General features: G+C 40.8%; 1 protein-coding gene across 1 annotated transcript in view; it reads left to right on the forward strand.

The window, feature by feature from the left end:
• The window catches only part of IMPG2 (interphotoreceptor matrix proteoglycan 2), an 81,010-nt gene extending 57,472 nt beyond the window's left edge, over positions 1-23,538 (forward strand). Inside the window, exons 12-18 of the mRNA XM_065876762.1 lie at positions 11,102-11,405; positions 12,529-13,832; positions 14,446-14,665; positions 19,747-19,957; positions 21,248-21,435; positions 22,788-22,999; positions 23,455-23,538. Of these exons, the coding sequence (XP_065732834.1) occupies positions 11,102-11,405; positions 12,529-13,832; positions 14,446-14,665; positions 19,747-19,957; positions 21,248-21,435; positions 22,788-22,999; positions 23,455-23,538 (2,523 nt within the window). The remainder of the gene's footprint in view (positions 1-11,101; positions 11,406-12,528; positions 13,833-14,445; positions 14,666-19,746; positions 19,958-21,247; positions 21,436-22,787; positions 23,000-23,454) is intronic.
• The last annotated feature ends 1,113 nt before the right edge of the window (positions 23,539-24,651 follow it).

The following is a 24,651-nucleotide window of genomic DNA, read 5'->3' on the forward strand; positions in this document are numbered from 1 at the left end:
CGTGGGCTTCTCATTGAGGTGGCTTCTCTTGTTGCGGAGCACGGGCTCTAGGCACGTGGGCTTCAGTAGTTGTGGCTCATGGGCTCAGTAGTTGTAGCTCATGGGCTTCAGTAGTTGCGGCGCATGGGCTCTAAAGCACAGGCTCAGCAGTTGTGGCGCACGGGCTTAGTTGCTCCACGGCATGTGGGATCTTCCCGGACCAGGGCCCGAACCCGTGTCCCCTGCATTGGCAGGCAGATTCTTAACCACTGTGCCACCAGGGAAGCCCCCAAATTTTTTAAAAAGCCAATATTTAAAAGTAAGGAGATTTTTGCATAAAAATGCAGATTTCCAACTTCTTTTGAAAACCGGAAGATCTGATATCATTAGGTTTACATTTCCCGTTGCAGAAAGTGGCTAGAGCTTGGCTGAAAGAAGCTACCCCTTTAATTATTGGCAAACACTGACTACCTGGACTCATTTGTTCATTTATGTTGCCTCTTCTGTGGTTCTATTTGCATTTAAGCCAACTCCTTAGTTTTTCAATTTGAGGAGACATTGCAATGTTAATGGGTGATTAAAAAACATGAAAGAAAAGAATGATTAATTAGAGGTATCTGATTATTGCTTCTCCTCCTCCCCCTCCTCCCCTCCTCCTCCCCGTTCCCTCCTCCCCCTTCTCCCCCTCCTCCTTTTCCTCCCCCTCCTCCCCCTTCTCTCCCTTCTCCCCCTTCTCCCATTCCTCTCTCTCTATTCTTTAATAGAAATGAGATTTTTTTATCCGATTTTATTTTTAGAAATTATTTTAGACTTAAGAATGTTGGGATATTGAATTTGACACCTTTTGGCCTCCTGGTTTGGAAAATCACTTGTTGCACAGTATGCTTCCTATAGCACTTAGCAAACTTTTCAATTGGCCTTAGCAGAAGTGAAACTGGCCAATATAATATTGAACCTGTTAATATACTACATTGAACTGAAAGAAGAATTCATGAGTTGAATTTGTTACTATGGGAACATCTATTCATATAAAAATAAATAAAGTGCTATTCCTGGCATGTATGTGTTCATCTTTCAAAATATATGAGAGAGCTTCATTGCCCTGCCCTTTTTTTTTTACTGGGTACTTGTTTGGAATAGATGGTCTTCCTTCTTTATTTAAAAAGTCAAGTTGTGGGCTTCCCTGGTGGCGCAGTGGTTGAGAGTCCGCCTGCTGATGCAGGGGACGTGGGTTCATGCCCCGGTCTGGGAAGATCCCATATGTCGCGGAGCGGCTGGGCCCATGAGCCATGGCCACTGAGCCTGCGCGTCCGGAGCCTGTGCTCCGCAACGGGAGAGGCCACAGCAGTGAGAGGCCCGCGTACCGCAAAACAAAAAAAAAGTCAAGTTGTTTACTTTCACATTTTACGTTGTTTACTTGTGGCTTAATTTTTATTAAAGATATTGTGTATTGTTTTAACTTTTATGAACTGAAAAGGAGTTTATAGGTATATCGAAATCATATATATTACTTGAGCATTTCTTTTTCATTGAGGATTCAGCTGCTTTCCTAATGTGTGTCAGATCATAGGCTCTGTCTGATAAAACTCAGTTTCTTAAGTATAGGTCGAAGAGCTTCGCCTTCTCTGTTAGAATTTCAAAAAAATGCACACTTAGAATTTACAAGGATGTAAATATGCCTTACTCAGCTGGAAGCACAGGTGGCTTTAACATATCTCTATAAGTGGTTTTAGGTAATTCAGAGGAAAACAAGTGAATTCCCTGGTATGGTATGACTCTCATCATCGTACCAACATTTTTGAGGGACAGAACTTAGTATTGAGTAAATGGCCTTCTTACTTTTCACTGAATACATATATAGTTTTAGATAATAGAAAAAAATGAGAAAGAAAGAAACTTTTCCTCATATACAAACAGCCTCCATTTTCAACATAGATGTTTAAATATTAGAAAATGGTTTTTCCTCCTTTCTCTCCTTTGTGTTCACCTGGGTCTTTTAGATTTGTGCATATATGCTAACCTGAATGAGAATAGACTGCCAAGTCTGCTAGCTCCGGTTTCTCCTCTGGAAATCCTTTTGCCCTCTGTATGTATTCCTCAATGAACAGTCTGGTATAGTGAGTGAAGCACGGGGACCAAACTCTAGAAACTCAGAATCTGGTTCTGACTTTTTTTTCTCTATTTTTTGTGACTGTGGACATTTCACTTCTATGAACCTCAGTTCCTTATTTTTAATAGGCAAGTTTGGACTAAATGATTCTTAAGAGTCTTTCTAGTTATAAAATTTGATAGTTTTGTTACATTCAAACATATGTGCATGCTCAGCCCCACTTCCTAACATAAGATTTTTATAAACCAAAGGATGGCCTTATAAAGCATTGAGCCTTTGGCAAAGCAAAAGCTTCTGTTTGTTTTACTTGTACATTCTGGACTTCAGTTGGTTGTCTTTTCATTTATCTGGAATTGAGCTGTTGCTCTCTCCATCTGGTCAATTCATTTTATTCCCCCTAGCTTTATTGAGATATAATTGACATCCAACACTGTATAAATTTAACGTGTGTAATATGATGATTTGATACACATATATTGTGAAGTACTTATCACAATAGAGTTAGTTAACACCTCCGTAACTTCACATAATTACCTTTTTTTTTTTTTTTTTGGTGGTAAGAACATTTAAGATTTACTCTTTAGACAGATTTCAAGTTTATAACACAGTACTGTTAACTATAGCCACCACATTGTACATTAGCTACCCAGAGCTCATTCAGCTTATAACTGCAAGTTTGTACTTTTTAACTGACATCTCTCCATCTCCCCATCCCCAGCCTCTGGAAAACACCATTCTACAGTTGTTTTTATGAGTTTGGCTTTCTCAGATTCTACATATAAGTGATATCATACAGTATTCTTCTGACTTATTTCACTTAGCATAATGCCCTCAAGGTCCATCCATGTTGTCACAAATGGCAGGATTTCTTTCTCTTTCATGGCTGAATAATATTCCATTGTATATATGTAACACATCTTCTTTATCCATTCATCTGTCAATGGATACTTAGGTTGTTTCCATATCTTAACTATTGTGACTAATGCTGCAGTGAACATGGGAATACTATAGATATCTCTTTGACACACTGATTTAATTTCCTTTAGCCATATACCCAGAAGTGGGTATTGCTGGATCACATGGTAGTTCTATTTTTAATTTTATGAGGAAAAACTTTTTTTCCACACACCATTGCCAGCACTTTTGTCTTTTTGACAATAGCCATTCTAACTGGCGTGAGGTGATATTTCACTGTGGTTTTGATTTGCATTTCCCTGATGATAGTGATGTTGAATATCTTTTCATGTAGCTATTGGCCATTTGGATATTCTCTTTCTGTTTTTCTCAGACCTCCTATGGATACACCTTCTCCACACTTCTTGCTGCCTGTTGTGGCAGAATTCTTAAGCTTGTATGCTTTTTTTTTTTTTTTTTTTTTTGCGGTATGTGGGCCTCTCACTGTTGTGGCCTCTCCCATTGCAGAGCGCAGGCTCAGCGGCCATGGCTCACAGGCCCAGCCGCTCCACGGCATATGGGATCTTCACGGACGGGGGCAGGAACCCGTGTCCCCTGCATCAGCAGGCGGACTCTCAACCACTGCACCACCAGGGAAGCCCTGTATGCCTTCTCTTGATCCTGCAGTGCACCAGGCTAAGTACTGACAGCTTTCCTAAAGGAAGTGCAAAAGCTTAACTTTGTCGTCTCTCCTTGGCCTATAGATAGATTCAGGCTGGCTTTTTGGGCCTGCTCGCTAGCTGTCTGCCAAAGTTCGCTCTCCCTGCCATGGGGAGTGCACACGAGGAGCTGGCCGTGGGGTGGAGGAGGTGCCTGTGGGGGTGAGGTGCCCATGGGCCAGTTGAGGGGGATCCATGGGCAAGGTGTCTTGGCAGCTTGTGGTCAGGCCTCCTGGTGGAGTCAGTCATGTAGTTAGTAGGATCTGCATCCCTGTGATATGTTCAGAGTCCTGGCCGCTGTTCTTTCAGCCACTTCCCATCCCCTGGTCGTGCAGCTTACAACTCAGTTCTCTGGATAGAGTGAGAGAGAAACAGACCTCTTTAGCAAGGTCCTGCACAGCTGGGGAGGCCAGAGACTCACTCACATGTTCTCACTTTCCGCGGTGCAGAAATCATGTACAGAGAGGGTTTCTCTTGGCCCTGAGCTGTGCTGCCTTGGGGGAGGGATGAGGTGGGTAAAGGGAAACTGTTCCTCTTACACTCGCCAATGTGTCTAAAGTTGGACTTTTTTGCTCAAGTGGTGTGTTTGGAGCTTCTCTGTTGGACTCCTGGACTTCCACAAAGGCTCTGTCATTCATGGGTGACTGTCTAAGTCATTGTTCTCCAGGGGCTCCCAGACTGCGTCCAAGAGGGGCTGGAGCCAGTTCACGGGCCACCTCAGGGTCCACAGCCAGGACTGAGGTCTGTATGCTTCTTACCCTGTGCATGGGTGGGCTAGACTCCTTCTGGGTCCCTTGGTGTATGATGCTGGATCCCACAGCTCCCACAAAGGCACTTTTGTCCATGGAGGATGCCAAATTGTTACTGTTGAAGGGGGAATACGAGTGGGGGATGTCTTACTCAGCTGCCATCACTCTGGCCCATTCTTGAGGACCCAGAAAGTTTTAGACCCTCTAGTCAGAAACGTAAGGCAACTTTGTGTGTCTGCTTGGTGCTGGGTTATATAGGAGCACTGTGTACGCAGGTCAGTGATTGCAAGCTGCCTTCACTACATAGAGTTATATAAGGTTAAGTTCATTCCTTGTGATGATGTACTCTTAAAATATTAAAATTTACTAGAAAAATGCCAGAAGTCTTTCCCCTGATTAGATCATCTTTTTGGCCTTACTCATGAATCAAGTCCTGATATCCTCATGTTCACTTCTGACGAGAGAATTCCCAAGAGGTAATTTCTTATCCTGAAATGGTTCTTTTATTATTATTATTTTTTAACCTTTTGCAGTTACATCCAGTCTTTTGAGGATGGTCTTCCTCTTTCTTTGACATATATCTTGCCTTTCTCTACTTTCTCTATATTTTTCATTTCATCAGACTCTGGTCACAGACTCCAGTCTAATGCTCAGATGTGTCTTCCTCTATTCCATTTTTTGACCAAAGTCACACTGGCAAAAATATTCACTAGCATTGCGCCATCCACTTTTCATCACTTCCCTCTTAACTTTCTAGATTCTTTATTTCTAATCAAATTTAGCAGAATGATACCATTTTTGGTTCACGTTGTTGTTATTTTAATTGATTCTCATTCTTCCTTTTCTGGCTATTTGTATTTCATTACAAATTATGTAATCATCTTTTGACAGAAGTGATTCAAACTTTTATGGATTTTAGAAATACATTGCACTACAAAACATGGCACGGCCAGGGTTTCAATAGTAACAGAACCACCTGTTCTGTTAAGGGGTTAAGGGAGTGAAAAAAGGATCTTGAAGTATGCTGAGACTAATAACAGTGAGAAGCCATTCTCATCCATTGGATTGTAGGGCAAGGGGAGGAAATGCAATTACCAGAGCCCAGTGAGAGCTGAAGTTGCAATTGTAGAGGGACGCAGCTACGTCTGCAGTATTGAGGCTTGGAGGGAACTGGGAAGAAATACCGAAACCTCTCACTCTTCCTGTCCTTTGATCTTCTGCTTCTAAAAGTGTAAACTCAGAAGACAGCTGGTAAGGGAGCAGGGTGATGAAATTATCAGGGAAGAGAAGGAGCTAGGGTGGTGGCAGATGAAAATAGCCAGCAGGATGGCCCACTTAAAATAGGACCTAATTAAAAGAGCATGAACAAGGTAGGAAGTGTTGGTGTCACTGAGTTCCACAAAAGAAAATTAGTTACTTGACTTAGTGCTTTTAGTTTAGAAATAGTAGATGAAACTGAGAGTATCTCCATATATATGCAGTGGCCTACTATGCATTTGTCACTAGAAGAGGGGATAAATTGGGTCATACTCAGTGATTTCTTGCCTCATGTTCCCTCCCTTGTGACTAGGAGAGTGTGCTGTCTAAGGCTTCCTCACATGGACCCTTGATGGAGAGACAAGGGGAAGTGTGTAGGCAAAGCATACAAGACTAATTAGGTCATGACATTGGGTTGAGTCCCTCCGTAGGCTAGTAGGTTGTTTAGTTCCTGGCCATGGACTGAAGTGTAGGTAGCCACCTTAAAATTGTGTGCTTTTGTTTAAAAATCACATTAGGCTTGAGAGTATATGCCAGTGAAAATTCACTACCCTTGGCAGGAATCTCCTGGAAGAGTGGGGAGAGGATTCTATTCAGAGTTTCTTAGTTTTCATGGGCTTCATTTTGTTTATAGCTCTTCCATGAATTCTAGCCTTCAGGCAGGTTTATGCTTGTGGAAAATTTCTTAAAGGTTCCAGTTGATGAGAAATATAATGATTTAACAACTAAAGAAGTATTTTAGAAACCCAGGCTGGAATAATACAACCAACACATGATCAAGCTGCATCCTCTACTGAGGAGCTTTTAAAAGCACCATGTCTAGGTCCTGCCCTCAGACCAGTTAAGTTAGAATCTCTGAGGTGTGGGGTGTGGGCATTGGTGTCTTTAAAAAGCTTACATGTGATTTTTTTTTTTTTTTTTTTTAAACATCTTTATTGGGGTATAATTGCTTTACAATGGTGTGTTAGTTTCTGCTTTATAACAAAGTGAATCAGCTATACATATACATATGTTCCCATATGTCTTCCCTCTTGCGTCTCCCTCCCTCCCACTCTCCCCATCCCACCCTTCCAGGCTGTCACAAAGCACCGAGCTAATATCCCTGTGCCTTGCGGCTGCTTCCCCCCAGCTATCTACCTTACTACGTTTGTTAGTGTGTATATGTCCATGACTCTCTCTCGCCCTGTCAAAACTCACCCCTCCCCCTCCCCATACCCTCAAGTCCGTTCTCCAGTAGGTCTGCGTCTTTATTCCTATCTTACCCCTAGGTTCTTCATGACATTTTTTTCCCTTATATTCCATATATATGTGTTAGCATACGGCATTTGTCTTTTTCTTTCTGACTTACTTCACTCTGTATGACAGACTCTAGGTCTATCCATCTCATTACAAATAGCTCAATTTCATTTCTTTTTAAGGCTGAGTAATATTCCATTGTGTATATGGGCCACATCTTCTTTATCCATTCATCCGATGATGGGCGCTTAGGTTGTTTCCATGTCCTGGCTATTGTAAATAGAGCTGCAATGAACATTTTGGTACATGACTCTTGTTGAATTTTGGTTTTCTCAGGGTATATGCCAAGTAGTGGGATTGCTGGGTCATATGGTAACTCTATTTGTAGTTTTTTAAGGAACCTCCATACTGTTCTCCACAGTGGCTGAACCAATTCACATTCCCACCAGCAGTGCAAGAGTGTCCCCTTTTCTCCACACCCTCTCCAGCATTTATTGTTTCTAGATTTTTTGATGATGGCCATTCTGACTGGTGTGAGATGATATCTCATTGTAGTTTTGATTTGCATTTCTCTAATGATTAATGATGTTGAGCATTCTTTCATGTGTTTGTTGGCATTCTGTATATCTTCTTTGGAGAAATGTCTATTTAGGTCTTCTGCCCATTTTTGGATGGGGTTGTTTGTTTTTTTGTTATTGAGCTGCATGAGCTGCTTGTAAATTTTGGAGATTAATCCTTTGTCAGTTGCTTCATTTGCAAATGTTTTCTCCCATTCTGAGGGTTGTCTTTTGGTCTTGATTATGGTTTCCTTTGCTGTGCAAAAGCTTTGAAGTTTCATTAGGTCCCATTTGTTTATTTTTGTTTTTATTTCCATTACTCTAGGAGGTGGGTCAGAAAGGATCTTGCTGTGATTTATGTCATAGAGTGTTCTTCCTATGTTTTCTTCTAAGAGTTTGATAGTTTCTGGCCTTACATTTAGGTCTTTAATCCATTTTGAGCTTATTTTTGTGTATGGTGTTAGGGAGTGATCTAATCTCATACTTTTACATGTACCTGTCCAGTTTTCCCAGCACCATTTATTGAAGAGGCTGTCCTTTCTCCACTGTACATTCCTGCCTCCTTTATCAAAGATAAGGTGTCCATATGTGCGTGGGTTTATCTCTGGGCTTTCTATCCTGTTCCACTGATCTATCTTTCTGTTTTTGTGCCAGTACCATACTGTCTTGATTACTGTTGCTTTGTAATATAGTCTGAAGTCAGGGAGCCTTATTCCTCCAGCTCCTTTTTTCGTTCTCAAGATTGCTTTGGCTATTCGGGGTCTTTTGTGTTTCCATACAAATTGCGAAATTTTTTGTTCTAGTTCTGTGAAAAATGCCAGTGGTAGTTTGATAGGGATTGCATTGAATCTGTAGATTGCTTTGGGTAGTAGAGTCATTTTCACAATGTTGATTCTTCCCATCCAAGAACATGGTATATCTCTCCATCTATTTGTATCATCTTTAATTTCTTTCATCAGTGTCTTATAATTTTCTGCATACAGGTCTTTCGTATCCTTAGGCAGGTTTATTCCTAGATATTTTATTCTTTTTGTTGCAATGGTAAATGGGAGTGTTTTCTTGATTTCACTTTCAGATTTTTCATCATTAGTATATAGGAATGCCAGAGATTTCTGTGCATTAATTTTGTATCCTGCTACTTTACCAAATTCATTGATTAGCTCTAGTAGTTTTCTGGTAGCATCTTTAGGATTCTCTATGTATAGTATCATGTCATCTGCAAACAGTGACAGCTTTACTTCTTCTTTTCCGATTTGGATTCCTTTTATTTCCTTTTCTTCTCTGATTGCTGTGGCTAAAACTTCCAAAACTATGTTGAATAAGAGTGGTGAGAGTGGGCAACCTTGTCTTGTTCCTGATCTTAGTGGAAATGCTTTCAGTTTTTCACCATTGAGGATGATGTTTGCTGTGGGCTTGTCATATATGGCTTTTATTATGTTTAGGAAAGTTCCCTCTATGCCTACTTTCTGGAGGGTTTTTATCATAAATGGGTGTTGAATTTTGTCGAAAGCTTTCTCTGCATCTATTGAGATGATCATATGGTTTTTCTCCTTCAATTTGTTAATATGGTTTATCACATTGATAGATTTGCGTATATTGAAGAATCCTTGCATTCCTGGAATAAACCCCACTTGATCATGGTGTATGATCCTTTTAATGTGCTGTTGGATTCTGTTTGCTAGTATTTTGTTGAGGATTTTTGCATCTATGTTCATCAGTGATATTGGCCTGTAGTTTTCTTTCTTTGTGACATCCTTGTCTGGTTTTGGTATCAAGGTGATGGTGGCTTCGTAGAAGGAATTTGGGAGTGTTCCTCCCTCTGCTATATTTTGGAAGAGTTTGAGAAGGATAGGTGTTAGCTCTTCTCTAAACGTTTGATAGAATTCACCTGTGAAGCCATCTGGTCCTGGGCTTTTGTTTGTTGGAAGGTTTTTAATCACAGTTTCAATTTCAGTGCTTGTGATTGGTCTGTTCATATTTTCTATTTCTTCCTGATTCAGTCTTGGCAGGTTGTGCATTTCTAAGAATTTGTCCATTTCTTCCAGATTGTCCATTTTATTGGCATAGAGTTGCTTGTAGTAATCTCTCATGATTTTTTTTATTTCTGCAGTGTCAGTACATGTGATTTTTAAAAAAAATTTATTTACTTTTTTTTTTTTTGGCTGCGTTGGGTCTTCGTTGCTGTACGCGGACTACTCTTCATTGCGGTGCGTGGGCTCTCATTGTAGTGGCTTCTTTTTTTTTTTTTTTTTTTTTGCAGTATGCGGGCCTCTCACTGTTGTGGCCTCTCCCATTGTGGAGCACAGGCTCCGGATGCGCAGGCTTAGCAGCCCTGGCTCACGGGCCCAGCCGCTCCGCGGCATGTGGGATCTTCCCAGACCAGGGCACGAACCCCTGTCCCCTGCATCGGCAGGTGGACTCTCAACCACTGCACCACCAGGGAAGCCCGGTGGCTTCTCTTGTTGCAGAGCACAGGCTCTAGGTGCGTGGGCTTCAGTAGTTGCAGCATGTGGGCTCAGTAGTTGTGGCTCACGGGGTATAGAGCACAGGCTCAGTAGTTGTGGCCCACGGGCTTCGTTGCTCCGTGGCATGTGGGATCTTCCTGGACCAGGGCTCAAACCTGTGTCCCCTACATTGGCAGGTGGGTTCTTAGCCACTGCACCACCAGGGAAGTCCTTGCATGTGATTTTAATGCTATTTAGAGTAGAGAATGATTGATCTTTTCTATTTTCCTTTTTCAGTTTTTATCTAGGAAATATTTTGTGAATTCCTTCTATGCATATGACACTTTTTACTTTTTGTTATTCAGCATAGATTGGAATATATAAACTCCTATCCAGTGTTATGGCTGTTTTACCCATTAACATCATTAAACTTTTTTACGTGGACTAACCTTCACAGGATTAAATAATTAGTATGTTCAGTGGTTGTATTTCTGTCTACTTTTCTATTCCTGAAGCCAAACTTTAAGATACAATTAGTACTACATTAGTAAAAAGTCACTGGAAAGAGAAAATTGTATTTTGTAAGTGTGATACCAATTCACAGATGTTCCTATTTGCTCAAGGTAAGAGACCACATTTTGATGTGTTGCAATTTCTTATCAAAATAAGAGACCTTAATTTAATACTTTTCAGAATGATGAATAAAATTACTGATTGTTCTTTCTGCTGTGGGCAATGTGCTTAGGTCTTTGACAACAAATTACAGATATTAGTAACATCTATGTATTTAAAGTATTTAAGCTAATAAGACAGAGGGAAAGGAACCATCTAAAGCAAGGCAAACAATATTTTCTCTCACAAACTCACTTTGTTTGGGATCTTTTAAATATATTATCTCATCTATTCCCACTTTCCAGGTGAGATTCAAGCGATACATGATTTTTCTATAGATTTTCCAACTAATAAGTGGTTGAATTAGGATTTAATTATGGATCTGTTTGATTCTAGAGCCCATACTCCCCTTCCCTCCCCCAATATTACATTGCCTTTTTGTCCCTAGAAAATCCAGGAATGTAGATAGATAGATGGTATTTGAAATTATTTTTATGTGTTTCTTTTATCTATGATATGATTTAGCCTCTTTTTGCCCCTCCAGGATAATACCCCTCAAGCTGAATGGCCCTCAGCAGATGAATTCACCATGAGCAGTATTTCACCACTTGATTTCAGCTCTGGTCCTCCTTCAGCCACTGGCAGGGAACTCTGGTCAGAAAGCCCTTTGGGTGATTTAGTGTCTGCACCCAAATTAGCCTTTCCCTCGAAGGTGAGCCTCAGTTCTTCCCCAGAGGTTTTAGAGGTTAGCAGCTTGACTCTTCATTCTGTCACCCCAGCAGTGCTTCAGACTGGCTTGCCTGTGGCTTCTGAAGAAAGGACTTCTGGGTCTCACTCATTAGAAGATGGTAAGGAATTCTTATGACTTTTTGTACTTCTTTATTGTATCAGATGACAAAGGTTTTGAAGAGGGTGAGAGACTAGTGTTAGGAGAAAAGCATGGCAGCATTCGTTAGGAGGAAATGTCTTGGGAAAGTTGTGTGAGAAGGGGAACAATCGGCTTTAATTGGTTGGAAGGGAGCGTCCAAATAGGTAAATAATTAGAAATGAACTTGTGGGCTGGGATGGGATCACCTAATAGATATTTTGAAGGTCCTGTTAAAGAATTTATAATTTAATTATATTACTATTTAAGAACTACTCTACTTACTTGAATATTTGAGTGGTAAACAAACAGCCTCAAAGAAGATTATTCCAGTATCTTTTAATAGGATTAATTGGGGGCCAGTAGAAATTTTTAGCTTGCATCAGGCTTGAGAAGGGGAAAACCTGAACTAGGGCAGCTACAGCAGAGATTAAGAAATGAAAGTCAAGTAGCTGATTTAGCTGTTGTGGGATGTGACTCAGGGATGGAATATATGTGAAAGAGGAAGATGAACAAAGATATAAGTAATGAGTCTAGGATTTTGAACATTGGGTGAACCTGAAGGCTGATGGATAATAAACATAACAAGGGGGAGTTCCCTGGTGGTCTAGTGGTTATGACTCAGCACTTTCACTGCTGTGGCCCGGGTTCAATCCCTGGTCGAGGAACTGAGATCCCACAAGCTGCATGGCGTGGCCAAAAATAAAATAAATAAAATAAACATAACAAGGAGATGGAAATTCCTTGGGAATTTTCCTAGGGAATTTTCTTCCTAAGTTTTGACTAGATTCACTCTTTGTTGTCAGTATGGCTACCAGCAGTTCTTTATTTTCAGGGAGTAAAAGAAATCACGTGTTTGAAGATGAATTTTTTCAGTACCTGATGTCTTGTTATCCTCAGTTAAGGGGGTTATAATCATGAGTGACTGTACCATATCACAAAAACATAATCTTACCTTATTGTTGTTTGCTGGATTTGGCAAAGTAAAAGTCAGCAACCGTCTGTCGTAATCTAATGGGGAAAAATGGGTAGCTGGTTTTATTAGGAGGGCTGGGAATATATTTTGGCATCTATGTAGATTAATTAATGGTAAACTCTATTTTTAGGATTAACTAAAGTTAAAGGGTCAGAAGATTTTCTTTCTGTTGATCCACTGCCTTCAAGCCCATTTAGTCGTCCTATGGCAAAAGAAATAATACCATCCATGGAAGACTCTGGGGTGTCTTTGACATCCTCACCATATCCGGTCTCCTCTGTCACATTCGATATTCTTGCTAAAGAAGTAACTACACCTTTTGGCATGGACTCTTTGGCCTCCAAAGTCAAAGGCCAATTAGAAGTGAGCACTTGGATGCCAGACACATCTATGGAGAAAGAGTTCATATTTGAGAGTGGTTTAGGTTCAGGGTCTGGGCAAAAGGTAGGTCTGATTACTTGGCCACGGAGCAAGACTTCATTAGAGAAGAGCACTGAACCATTTTCCAAGTCATGGCTTGAAGCTGAGGATTCAGAGGACTTACTTTTGCCAACTGAGGATATAGATGAGAAACTAGATATAGATGACAGAATAGATTCCATAGATCAAAGTACTGAGCATTCAAAATATGGGCATTTTGATAGATCCAGAGACTTTGCAGAGGATGAGACCCTTGGTGGACCTACTGTGTCCATCTTTGCAGAGACCACAACTCAGTCTGCATCTCCAGTTCTATCCAAGCACACATCAGAAGTACCTGACATTGACTATTATTCAGTTACCAAATCACCTCCTCTACTGACATCTGCAGCAATCTCTGCTTCTACTGATAAACCAATTCAAGAAGAACCCTTTCTAAAGGAGGATATGGAACAAACTACAGAGTCATCCAACCGTGAATGGTTTGACAGCAAGATTTCAGTAGTGAAGCCAGATGTGCAACCTTTGTGGACCATATTGCCAGAATCAGATGTAGTTTGGGTAAGAACTTCTTCCCTAGAGAAGCTGTCCAGAGACACATTGGCAAGTACACCACAGAGTACTGACAAGCTCTGGCTGAAAGCTTCCATGACACAGTCTACCAAATTGCCTTCAACCACAAGTTCCACCCTGCCGGAAGATGAAGTCATTATGGGCGTACAGGATATTTCATTAGAACTGGACCAGATAGGCACAGATTACTATCATCCTGAGCTAATCCCAGAGGAAAATGGCAAGGTTGGTGGTTATGTGGAAATGTCCACAAGTATTCACTCCACAGAGATGGCTATTGTGGCTCAGCCAACAAAAAGTGAAGACTTGAGTCATACCCAAGCCGCAGGAGCCTTGGTGGTTTTCTTCAGCCTCAGAGTGACGAACATGATGTTTTCAGAAGATCTGTTTAATAAAAACTCTTTGGAGTATAAAGCCCTGGAGCAAAGATTCTTAGAACTGGTAAGCATAAGAAGTGAAATACAGGCATTAGTGAATAATCGTGTATGAACCACCCCTCTTTCCCCCCGGAGCATAAGATCTGAGCCAAGGAAAGTGTGGTCTGCTATGGATTTTCATTTCCTATCATCTACAAATACTGTAATGGCCTAGGGTTCATAGGAAAATAATGAGACAGGTGGTTACAAGAAACGGAAAACACAAAATGGTATGAGCCACACTTGGATATTGTATTCTTGGATATTGTAACTTAGATACTGGATATTGTATTATATAATTTCTGGGACTGATACAAGTTTAAGATTTATATTCACATTTTATTGTGAGACCAGTGCTTTGTGGGTACCTGTAATGCCTTCACTGTCACGATCCTTTAGTGAAACAGAATAAACTCTCTGATGTCTAAAACTGTCTGTGAGTTCCATTGGGTTCCTAAATAACACTGAAACCTCATGACTCGCAAATATTCACAATTCATACTTTTGTTGATGAACAGTTTAAATAACGTAAATAGAATACAATTTGGAAAAGTGGAGGGGTTCATCTTTGTTTTCAGTATGTATTGAACAAAATGCAAAACTTTGTCAATAAACTGACCAATTTTTGTGTATTGTAGCTGGTTCCCTATCTCCAGTCAAATCTCACTGGGTTCCAGAATTTAGAAATCCTGAACTTCAGAAATGGCAGTATTGTGGTGAACAGCCGAATGAAGTTCGCCAAGTCTGTCCCTCCTAATGTCACCAATACTGTATACGTGATTCTGGAAGACTTTTGCACCACTGCTTACCAAACCATGAACTTGGCTATTGATAAATACTCCCTCGATGTGGAATCAGGTAATGATATTAAACACTATGGTGGTTTCTTAGTTGAACCTAGTTATTATTCTTGTGTATTTTCTTCTACACTGAGTCAAGATGAATTTAATACTTATAGGTAAAAGAGTACTATGTCTGACAAATTTTCCACGTCTTGATAACTAGTAAAATATCTCTTCCAAGGATGTCAATATCATTCTCTTTTCAAAAGGATTGTCCACACTTGTCTTTACATGCTTACCTCCCATTTCCTTTTCTACCTGCTGTATCTGGCTCTCTATTTTACTTATCCATGGATCTGTTCTTATTACATCTCTATGCTGCCAAGCCCAATAGCTTTGGCCTTTCTTGCCTTCTATGTTATTTTCCTACGTTGTTTTATCAGTTTCCATTATTGTAAGCCTAATATAAATGTCAGTAACTCTCCACATTTCTATATGCAGATCAGACTTATCTTCTGAGCTCCAGAATCAATATGTAACTATGTACTTGATTATCTCAACTTGGATATATACTATGTATATCAAGCTTAGACTAAGCCCTTAGGCTAAGACTGAGCCCTTGTTTTCCATATCTGCGTACCTTCCAACTAAATTTACCTCTCTCAGCTTTACTATCTTGATAAATGGAAGCTGTATCCACTCAGCTACTGAAGCCAGAAACCCGGAAAGTCATTCTGATATCTCAGTTTCCATCACCCCTAACTTTCAGTCACTCACAAACTGACATTGATTCTGAACTCTAAATATATCTCAAATCTATGTGTTTTTCTCTGTCTTCATTTCCCCTACTTTAGGCCAAGCCATCATCATCTCTCATTTGGACCAGTTTCTCCACTACCTCTCTTTTTCCCTCACTCCCATACCTTCCCATTCATTCTCCAGACAGTAGCCAGGGTGCTCTTTCTAAATAATCAGATTATTTCACTTTTCTGCTTGAAATACTTTCAATGGCTGCCTGGTTCAGTAGCCACAGGCCTGGTCCCTATCTTCTTCCCCAGTATCGTCCAATGAACTAACTTCTTTTCTCACTATGTTCTAGTCAAACTAGCTCGTTTTGGGTTCCTTAGATTTCCAAAACTTATCTTAACTTGAAGCCTGAAGCCTTTTGCACATACTGTCTTCTTTGCCTGAATCTCTTTCCCCTCTTGGCTGACTTCTGCTTACCCTTTATGCCTCAGTTCAAATGTCTCTTCCTCAGGACTTTCACTGATTCACCCATAATCTAGGTTGGTTCTTTTCCCTCTGTAGAGTTTATAACTATTGTAATCATGGGTAACTTATGCACATACTTGCTAAATAGCTGTTTTGCCCAGTTGAACTATCCACAAGGACTGAGACTTTATTTTATTAACCACTTGGTAGCCAAAACCTCGCACAGTGTCTTGCATGTAGAATGTACTCAAAAATACTGTGAATGAGTGGAATGAACCATTGTTTTTATTTGGAAGACTTGGATGCAGAGGGTACTGCTGGATCCTCAAACCTTTGTTCTTTTTTACCTTCTGTATACCGGAGGACAGTGGTTTTGAGTAGGAGTAAGGTGGAATGTCTGGGTTTGTATTTCTCCAGTGCTTTTCACTCTCAGACTGGTTTGGAAGCCAGCCCTATTCTTAACCGGGAAAGAAGGAAACATTCTTTCCTTTGAAATCCTTGAAGGACCGTTTTCACTGAAAGTGAGGAAAATGATTTAGCTAATCCCCCTATAGCCAAATCTTTTGCCACTTGAGTTCTTTAAGGACATTTGCACATTCTTTGCCATGTGGTTGTAGTGGAGGAAGCAATTAATTATAATTTGGGAGGCCTGGTTTCTTGCCTCTGCTCTGCCATTTATCATTTGTGTGATCCTAGATGAGCTGTTTTATCTCTGAGCCTTACTCCCTCATACAGCAAATGGGGATAATGTTACCTGGCCTGTGTATTTCATGGGGCTATTCTAAGGATTAAACAAATAGCATGTATAAAAACATTTGACTAGCCATACAAATGCAAGCAGTGATGATTATAAAACTTTTGCAAAAGCCTACCCACTTCTTTTTTTTTTTTTGTGGTACGCAGGCCTCTCACTGTTGTGGCCTCTCCCGTTGTGGAGCATAGGCTCCGGACGTGCAGGCCCAGCGGCCCTGGCTCACAGGCCCAGCCGCTCCGCAGCACATGGGATCTTCCCAGACCGAGGCACGAACCCGTGTCCCCTGCATCGGCAGGCGGACTCTCAACCACTGCGCCACCAGGGAAGCCCTACCCACTTCTTTTTAAAGGGAAGTACATAAATAAGTGCATTTACCTCAGTTTTGTATGTAACTCACATGTCAGCTCTATGCCAAATCATCCAGGTTTATAGGGTCACCTTGTTCCTTAATATTCAAATGAATTTGCATTAGTCTCTCCCGTGTGTAGTGTAAAACCTGCATCCATGGTCCTCAACCCCTAATATCTCTAGGAATTATCAGGGAACTTAACTGTCTCTTAATCATCTCCAGCTCTGATTTCCTTCTGCTGAATTTCCAATTTCACATTTGTCTTGACCCTTGTGGTGGTTCTTTATGTTAATCCAACACAGATCATGGTCCCATGTTTTTACTTTTTCAAAGTACCTCTAACACAAGGCAGTTGATTCCATCAGATATTTGTTGATGATATGAGGGTGATGGAGGAATTTTTATTGTAGCACAGGAGATTACTGTTAGGTGTAAATATCCAAAAATTTCTCAGCCACCCTTTCAAGGGTGTCTTTTAATGGACAATTTGTTCTCCAGGACTAAGTCAGCTACCGTGTTACTCTGGCCACTCTGGCTGTATTTCCAGACCTTCTTCACATTTCCTCTACTCTCGTTCTCCAGGACCCATCAATCCTTCTCTTAGCCTGTCCCTGGAAAACCAGAGTGTAATTCATTCTACAGTTTAGATCCCTGTCTCCCATCCCAAGATTAGCTCCAAGTCTACCTTTGTTTTCCCATAAAGTCATTAAAGTACTCTTCCAAACAAAGAGCTATCTATTCTGGGCCTCCACCTTTAACCTGCACAAAAGACTAAAAATCAACTTTAAAACTCCAGTCTTTTACTCACATGATTAAAATATTGGTCTTGGTCTCTCTCCTTGATCTGGGATCAAAAGGGAGCAACATGTATCTTTTTCCTCTTATGGATTCTGTTTTTCCTTTCCCTAGACACTCACCCACACCCATGGAATGGTCACAAAGTTTTAGAATTTTTAAATAGAATTTTCCTATTTCTTGTATATTTTTAGTTAAAAGCCTTCAGATTAAACTATTATTTTATCTGAAGGTTGGCTAAAGATAAGACTGACTTGTCTCTTGCTTAATTTGTTTTAACATGTAGTGTCTTAGAAATTCTTGAATTTCCATCAACAAAGGGGGACTGTGCAATAGCATCCTTCCCACCCCCTATATACACTTCTGTACCTCACTGCTAGGCCAGGAGTAGATTATTTTCTGATTGAAAAGTCACAGAATGAATACCAGGGTAAGGATGTGAAGACTTAGGAAATACACAGTCGAATCCTGCTGTGTAGTTCCCTTGTAGAAACTGCCATCTGTCAGCACATTCGTGTGCTCTTCTTGTTATATGAGCATCTTATTATTGGTCTCCTGTATTAGTTTCCTAGGGCGGCTGTAACAAAGGACCACAAACTGGGTGGCTTCTAACAACAGAAATTTATTCTCTCATAGTTCTGGAGGCTAGAAATCCAAATCACCGTGTTGGCAGAGCCGTGTTCCCGCTGAAAGCTCTAGGAAAGAATCCTATCTTGCCTCTTCCTAGCTTCTGGTGTTCACCAGCAATCCCTGACACTCCTTGGCTTATAGATGCATCACTCCAATCTCTGCTTCTGTCTTTATATGGCCTTCTTCACTGTGTGTCTGTGTCTCTGTGTCCAAATTTCCCTCTTCTTATAAGGACACTAGGTATTGGACTAGCAGTAACCTAATCCCGTATGACCTCATCTAAACTTGATTACATTTACAAAGACCCTATATCCGAATAAAGTCATATTCTGATGTTCTGGGTGGACATGAATTTTGGGAGGATACTATTCAACCCAGCATCTCTCCCCATTCCTACATAGGGCTAAGAAAGATCAGCCGCAGAGATCCTACAAACTCCAAGGCCACAGATTCGTGCAAAATGTCTTTAATTTTCACAGTAGCAAGGAAATCATTGACTCTGAGAGCAATATTAATTTATCTGGAAACTGAGAGACTATGCTCTTTGTTTTTTAACCTCCCCTTTGTCTTCTGGCTAATTCTTATGCTTTTTCATACAGATGAGTTTATGGGTCATTTACAGTTATTTCCTCTATTTGTGGTATCTTTGTCACCATTTGCAATTAAGAGATTGTCACTGACCAGTGAAGAACATACAGTGGAACCATGGTAGGATGGAAGGCCCATCCATGGTCAATGTCTTTTATCATTTTTGACTGGTTTGTGTGTCCTAATTAATTTTTTAAAATGTCACTTTCTCTCATCCCATCAATGAAAAATGAAATTACTGAAGCTAAAATACTGTTGGGAATGGCCTGAGGAGGTGCAGGGCTGATCTGTTTTTCTGACATTAGCTTTCGCTAATCTCCAGTGTTCTTAGGCTGCTCTTATTGGGTTATACGCATCCCTGAGGCTTCCACCAGTTCTTCTCTGGACACTGTCTCTCCATCCATGTTCTCGGTGGGCTGGGCTGGGGGTGGGGCACGTAGCATCATGTGCAGCGTGGAGGAGGATGACAGAAGGATAAGGTTGGTGGAAATGAACGGTACATGAAAACTGTTTAATTTAGATCTACAATTACATGGATTTTAAAGCTTCTACATGCTTCCTACGTAAAACAGGTAGAGGCTCACCCAGGTCATTGGGTTTTATGGTTTGGCTCTGAGTTTCAGAGAAATTTGACAAAAGCTCATCAATCAAGGATGAATCAGAAATTTTTTGTGGTGTGGATGGTGGTGTTGTATTTCAGTGATTCAGGAAGGGGATTGGATTTTCACGGTACTTTGGATGGGGGAGCCGTAGTGGAGGGGTTTCATGTACCCCAATTCCTGTGTTTTGCCTTTCCTTGTATCGTTTTCTGGTTTGCTTGATGTTTTAGGTGATCAAGCCAACCCTTGCAAGTTTCAAGCATGCAATGAATTTTCCGAGTGTTTGGTCAACCCCTGGAATGGAGAAGCAGAGTGCAGGTGCTACCCTGGGTACCTGAGTGTGGAAGAGCTGCCCTGTCAGAGTCTCTGTGACCTACAGCCCGACTTCTGCTTGAATGATGGAAAGTGTGACATCATGCCTGGGCATGGGGCCATTTGTAGGTATGCTGTAGTTAGAGATTTTGGCTTCACAAGATTAGAGATATTTCCTCTGAAGCAAAGGGATCTGCGCCTATGATGTTAGGATGATCACAGCAATATTTATTATAGAAGTTATATCCAGGAAATAGATGGGTGCCATCGAGTCCTCCTGTGAGGACTGAGTCAGTTCATAGGCCTGAATTATACCCAGTTCAGTGGGTTATTTTATCTCATGCTCTTAGGGAGCTGTAAGAAAAACATTGCCTAGTGTCTTACAGAGAGTACTTAGAGTAGTTGGGGATTTTTGTGTTATGGTTCTTAGTGGTAATAACAAGGCAATTGGTGATCAAATTAGGTTTAGGCATATGATCGAGACTTTACACTGTATCTGAAACAGAGGAGTTTTATTGTTCTATTTGAATTATGTTCTTAACAGCTTTGGGCTGCTCTTGGTCCTACTGAATATTCAAAAATAAAGAAAAGCAAGTATTTAAAATTGTGACAAATATATTTTAAGTATCTAAGATCTATTTTTTAAAGGTAGAACCAAAGAAAATGCAACAGGCAAATGAGCAGATTCAGGTAGCCTTCCCTGGTCACTCCCCTTAAAAAGAGCAGAGCAAATCAACCTCCCAACCACATCCAACCAAAGTCACATGGTGTGAAAGGAGAGAATGCTGAGAATAAGCCAGGGAAACATCAATAAGAGGACAATTTGTGAATTTCAAAAAGGGCAAATGTTGGCATAGATGCCAAAAACAGAAGAAATAGTTGGAAGTGACTCACACTTTTCTATGTGTAAAGTTTAGCTAGAAAACTAAGAGGAAAAATAGTCTCTTGATTTCCAGAGAAATGAATATGATTTTGAAAAGCAGTGATTGCTGTTCTGGGAACTGAAGATATTTTTGCACAAGTGGGTGGCCTTGTGGTTTGGAGGATCTCTGCAGTGTGATGCAAGGACGTGAGGAGTCTAGGGACCTGGGTTCTAGACCAGCTCTGTTGCTGACTAATTGTGTGATCCAACACCAGTCGTTTTCCTTCCCAGGCCTGTTTTTCATTATCCATAAATAAGGAAGTTGACTTTCTTTAAGTCTAGTCAGTCTTTTATTCAGTCTTTACAAGTAGTCATTGAGGACCTCCTGGGTCTGTGCCAGGTCTCATGCATAGCCTTAAATCTTACCATTTAACTGAAGCTTCATGTGGTCAGCATTTATTTCTCTACCTGTTCTCAGTCCCACTGTAGGTTCTGCTGTTACTTGTTACTTTCAGCAGAGTGATTCCATTTTGGGGCTTGGTCACTTCTCATTCCAGGTGCCGGGTGGGCGAGAACTGGTGGTATCGAGGTGAGCACTGTGAGGAGTTTGTGTCCGAGCCCTTGGTGATAGGCATCACCATCGCCTCCATGGTTGGACTTGTCCTCATTTCTTCTGCTTTCGTCTTCTTCCTCATCAGGACTCTTCAAGCTCAATATGTTAGGAGAGAAAGAGAGAGACCCTTCAGGTAAGTAAGGACAATTGCTCTCTGATGGACTAAAATATTCCTTTTATTCATTCATTTTGTACTTCCTGTGTGCCAAATACTGGAAAGGATCAGCGTGGAGGGGAGAGGGCTACAAAGTTGAATAAAGACAGGGTCCCTGTCCTCAAAGTGTGTCAGATTGGAAACAAACATAAGCAGCAGTTTGAACAAGCTGCTAGGGTGTCTAGATGAAGAATGAATTTGTTTTGCCTAGGGGAGGACATCTTAGAAGTTGTAATGATGGCTATGGTATTTAGCTGGACCAGAGACTAGATGTTTGCTGCAGGGGGTGCGTGGGAAACGTTCTAGCTAGTTGCATGAACATCAGCACAGTCAGGGAGGCATGCATGAATCTCACTGCACACTGAAGGTCACGGTGGGGGAGGGGTTGGAAGGGTGATAGAGATGAGGGGAGGCCCTATGTGAGGACCAGATCTGTTAGTTCCTTCCCCTTTGGCTCATTCCAGTGGTAATTAGCCAGACTTTAAATCTAGATAAGAATCTGACAAGAAATGGAATCTGGTTCTCTTTTCAGTTGAGCATAGCTTCATTAACCAAGGAAATAAAACTGGTTCTACTTGCTAGACTAAGCGATCCAAGGACCTTTTGAGTTGTAATATCATCACAATCCCGGGCTGTACTTTGCTTCTGTGCTTCCAGGTCTGCTTCGGGTCTAGGTTACCTCCCCTCATCCTCTGGCTTAGGCCCAGGAGACACCTCTCCTAGGTTCCTAGAGCACCCAGGACATAATTCCATATTGTTCTTATACTTTTTATTGGGTCTGATTTTGCATTAGACCGCAGTCTCATTCTGGAGAGATTCCAACAATTCTTTGTATCATCAGCATCTAGAATATTCCTAGGCATATAATCAATGCTCAGCACATATTTGTAGACCCGAATTGAATTTAATTGAAGCCCATTCTCCCCTGTATTTCTATTTCTAGTAGATTCTTTGTGTGGTTACACACTGATTTTGATTTATCTACTCTGGGAATTATGGAGCTGTATTCATTTAATGAAATACTATTGGCAGACATATTTCCCCGTCAGCATTTATTGGGTGCCAGGCACTGTGGGGCAAATAAAGATGAAGGAGACATGGAACAGTTCCACAGGCACTTACCAGATAGTTAAGGAGATAATAATGATAACACGTGGTAAATAATTTTTGAGATTGATCTGGATATTTTTCACAGTCACCTCTCCTCGTCCCCCATTTGTATCCAGTTAGCCTCTTTTTCTTCCTCAACAGAAATCTTGCTCCAGGTTAATAGTCTTCCAAGTAGTTGAGCATCCAACGAAGAACCTGATTCAATCATACTTTTCTTTTTGTGGCTCCAGCAGGCAGCCTGACAGCCTCTCGTCTGTGGAAAGAGCTGTAAAGCACAACCCCGTGTTTGAAAGTCACGGGGCTGATCTCGAGCAGTACGAAGGACCTTACCCTCAGCGGCCCTTCTACAGCTCCACAGGCAGAGAGATGATTGCTGGTCTGAGCAGGGAAGAAATCAGACAAATGTATGAGAACAGTGAGCTTTCCAGAGAGGTAGGAAACTTGCTTTTTCTGTTGCTGCCCTGCTGTGTGTGTGTGTGTGTGTGTGTGTGTGTGTGTTTTCATGTGTGTACAGTAGGTTGCAAGAAAGGTTGAAAATTATTTCATGATTCGTTTTTTACCTCATGCTATCTTTGAGTCGATGTGATATGTAGAGGGTATACAATTCTGCGCTGTCCTTATTTCCCACCCAGTGGGTCCTTTATCATTAATAGCAAATGCTCTCTCCCTCCACCCCCCCTCCTTAGAAATATATGTCTGGGTTATTCAGAGCAGTTCATGTAGTAGCCACACCTTCCATTTTTCTGAAAAGGCCATTGTTTTCTATAGCTCTCCCCTGGATAGTTCAGAAAGCCACAATCACTTATAAAAATTAAACCTCTTTTTAAAAAAGCTGTTAAAGTTTTTCTAATGCAATGTAGAAAAACTTTCTTCTTCTTTTTTTAAAGGAAATTCAAGAAAGAATGAGAATTTTGGAACTGTATGCCAGGGATCCTGAGTTTGCAGCTTTTCTGAGAGAACATCAAATGTAAGCGTTACGTTTGCCTTAGAGTTAGTGCCACAAGCATGAATACTTAATTCCTGTCCCTGTGACATGGGTTTTGTTGGTAACCAATGTTTGTTGAGTTCTTTTCAGTTAATACACATCCACACAGATTACCTCATTTATTCCTCCTAATGCCTTTATAAGTTGAATGTTTCTTATTTAAGTTTTATGAATGAGGAAAGGAAACCTCAAAAAGATGGAGGGACTTACTCAAGATCACGATGACAGCAAATGCCGGAGAAGATTGAAAACAAAGACACTCTGTTCTGGCCTAGAGCTCCCTGGCTCTGTCATATTTTCTTATTAATATAGATGTCACCCATTTGAGTAGCTGTAAATCCTCACATATTTTAACATATACTTCCTTCTCCATCTCTGTAGATACTTTTAAGTATGCTTTGAATGAGACAAATCTCATTAAAGTGTGTCTCTTGCTTTTATTAAGTTCATCTTTTCTTTTTTTTAAAAAAAAATTGGGGGCTATAGTTTTACAATGTTGTGTTAGTTTCTACTGTACAGCGAAGTGAAGTAGAGTTCCCTGTGCTATACAGCAGGTTCATTTTACTTTTCAAGCTACCTTTTTCCATTACTTTTTTTAGCATGCATTTTGGGCAAGTGTCTAGTTTTTTTCCCCTTGTTCCTCAGGATCCATAACCAGACTTAGGTTACAAAAATACAATAATCTTGTAAAGAGAACATTTATAGATGTTACTTGAGTGTAGTGGGTGGGATTATAATTTGGCTTTGATATTTGGTCCTACAGCTGCCCTCACAAAGGTGCTTCCTCATGGATGGGTCTCACCCAGGCCAGATGATGGCACCAGGTTTTTAGAAGAGAAAAACCAGAGCAATTCATGCCTGCTTGTAGCAGAAATTGATAAAGGGTCAGGATAACACATGTGGTTCTGATTGGAGCCTCTGCCCCTTTGTTCCAAATCCCCTTTCTCTGATAGGCAGCCCCTCATGCATGGTTCCTCTGATAGGAAGGGACAAATTGACATCAAAGGAAACTAAAGAAGACGCTTTTCTAATTCCATTTGCATGGTAGAGACTCCTTTAAACATCTGACTTAGCCCATGGGAGTTGCTGCCAACCTTGC

This window comes from Phocoena phocoena, chromosome 4 (genome assembly GCF_963924675.1).
Source record: "Phocoena phocoena chromosome 4, mPhoPho1.1, whole genome shotgun sequence".
In the NCBI taxonomy this organism is placed as follows: Eukaryota; Metazoa; Chordata; class Mammalia; order Artiodactyla; family Phocoenidae; genus Phocoena; species Phocoena phocoena.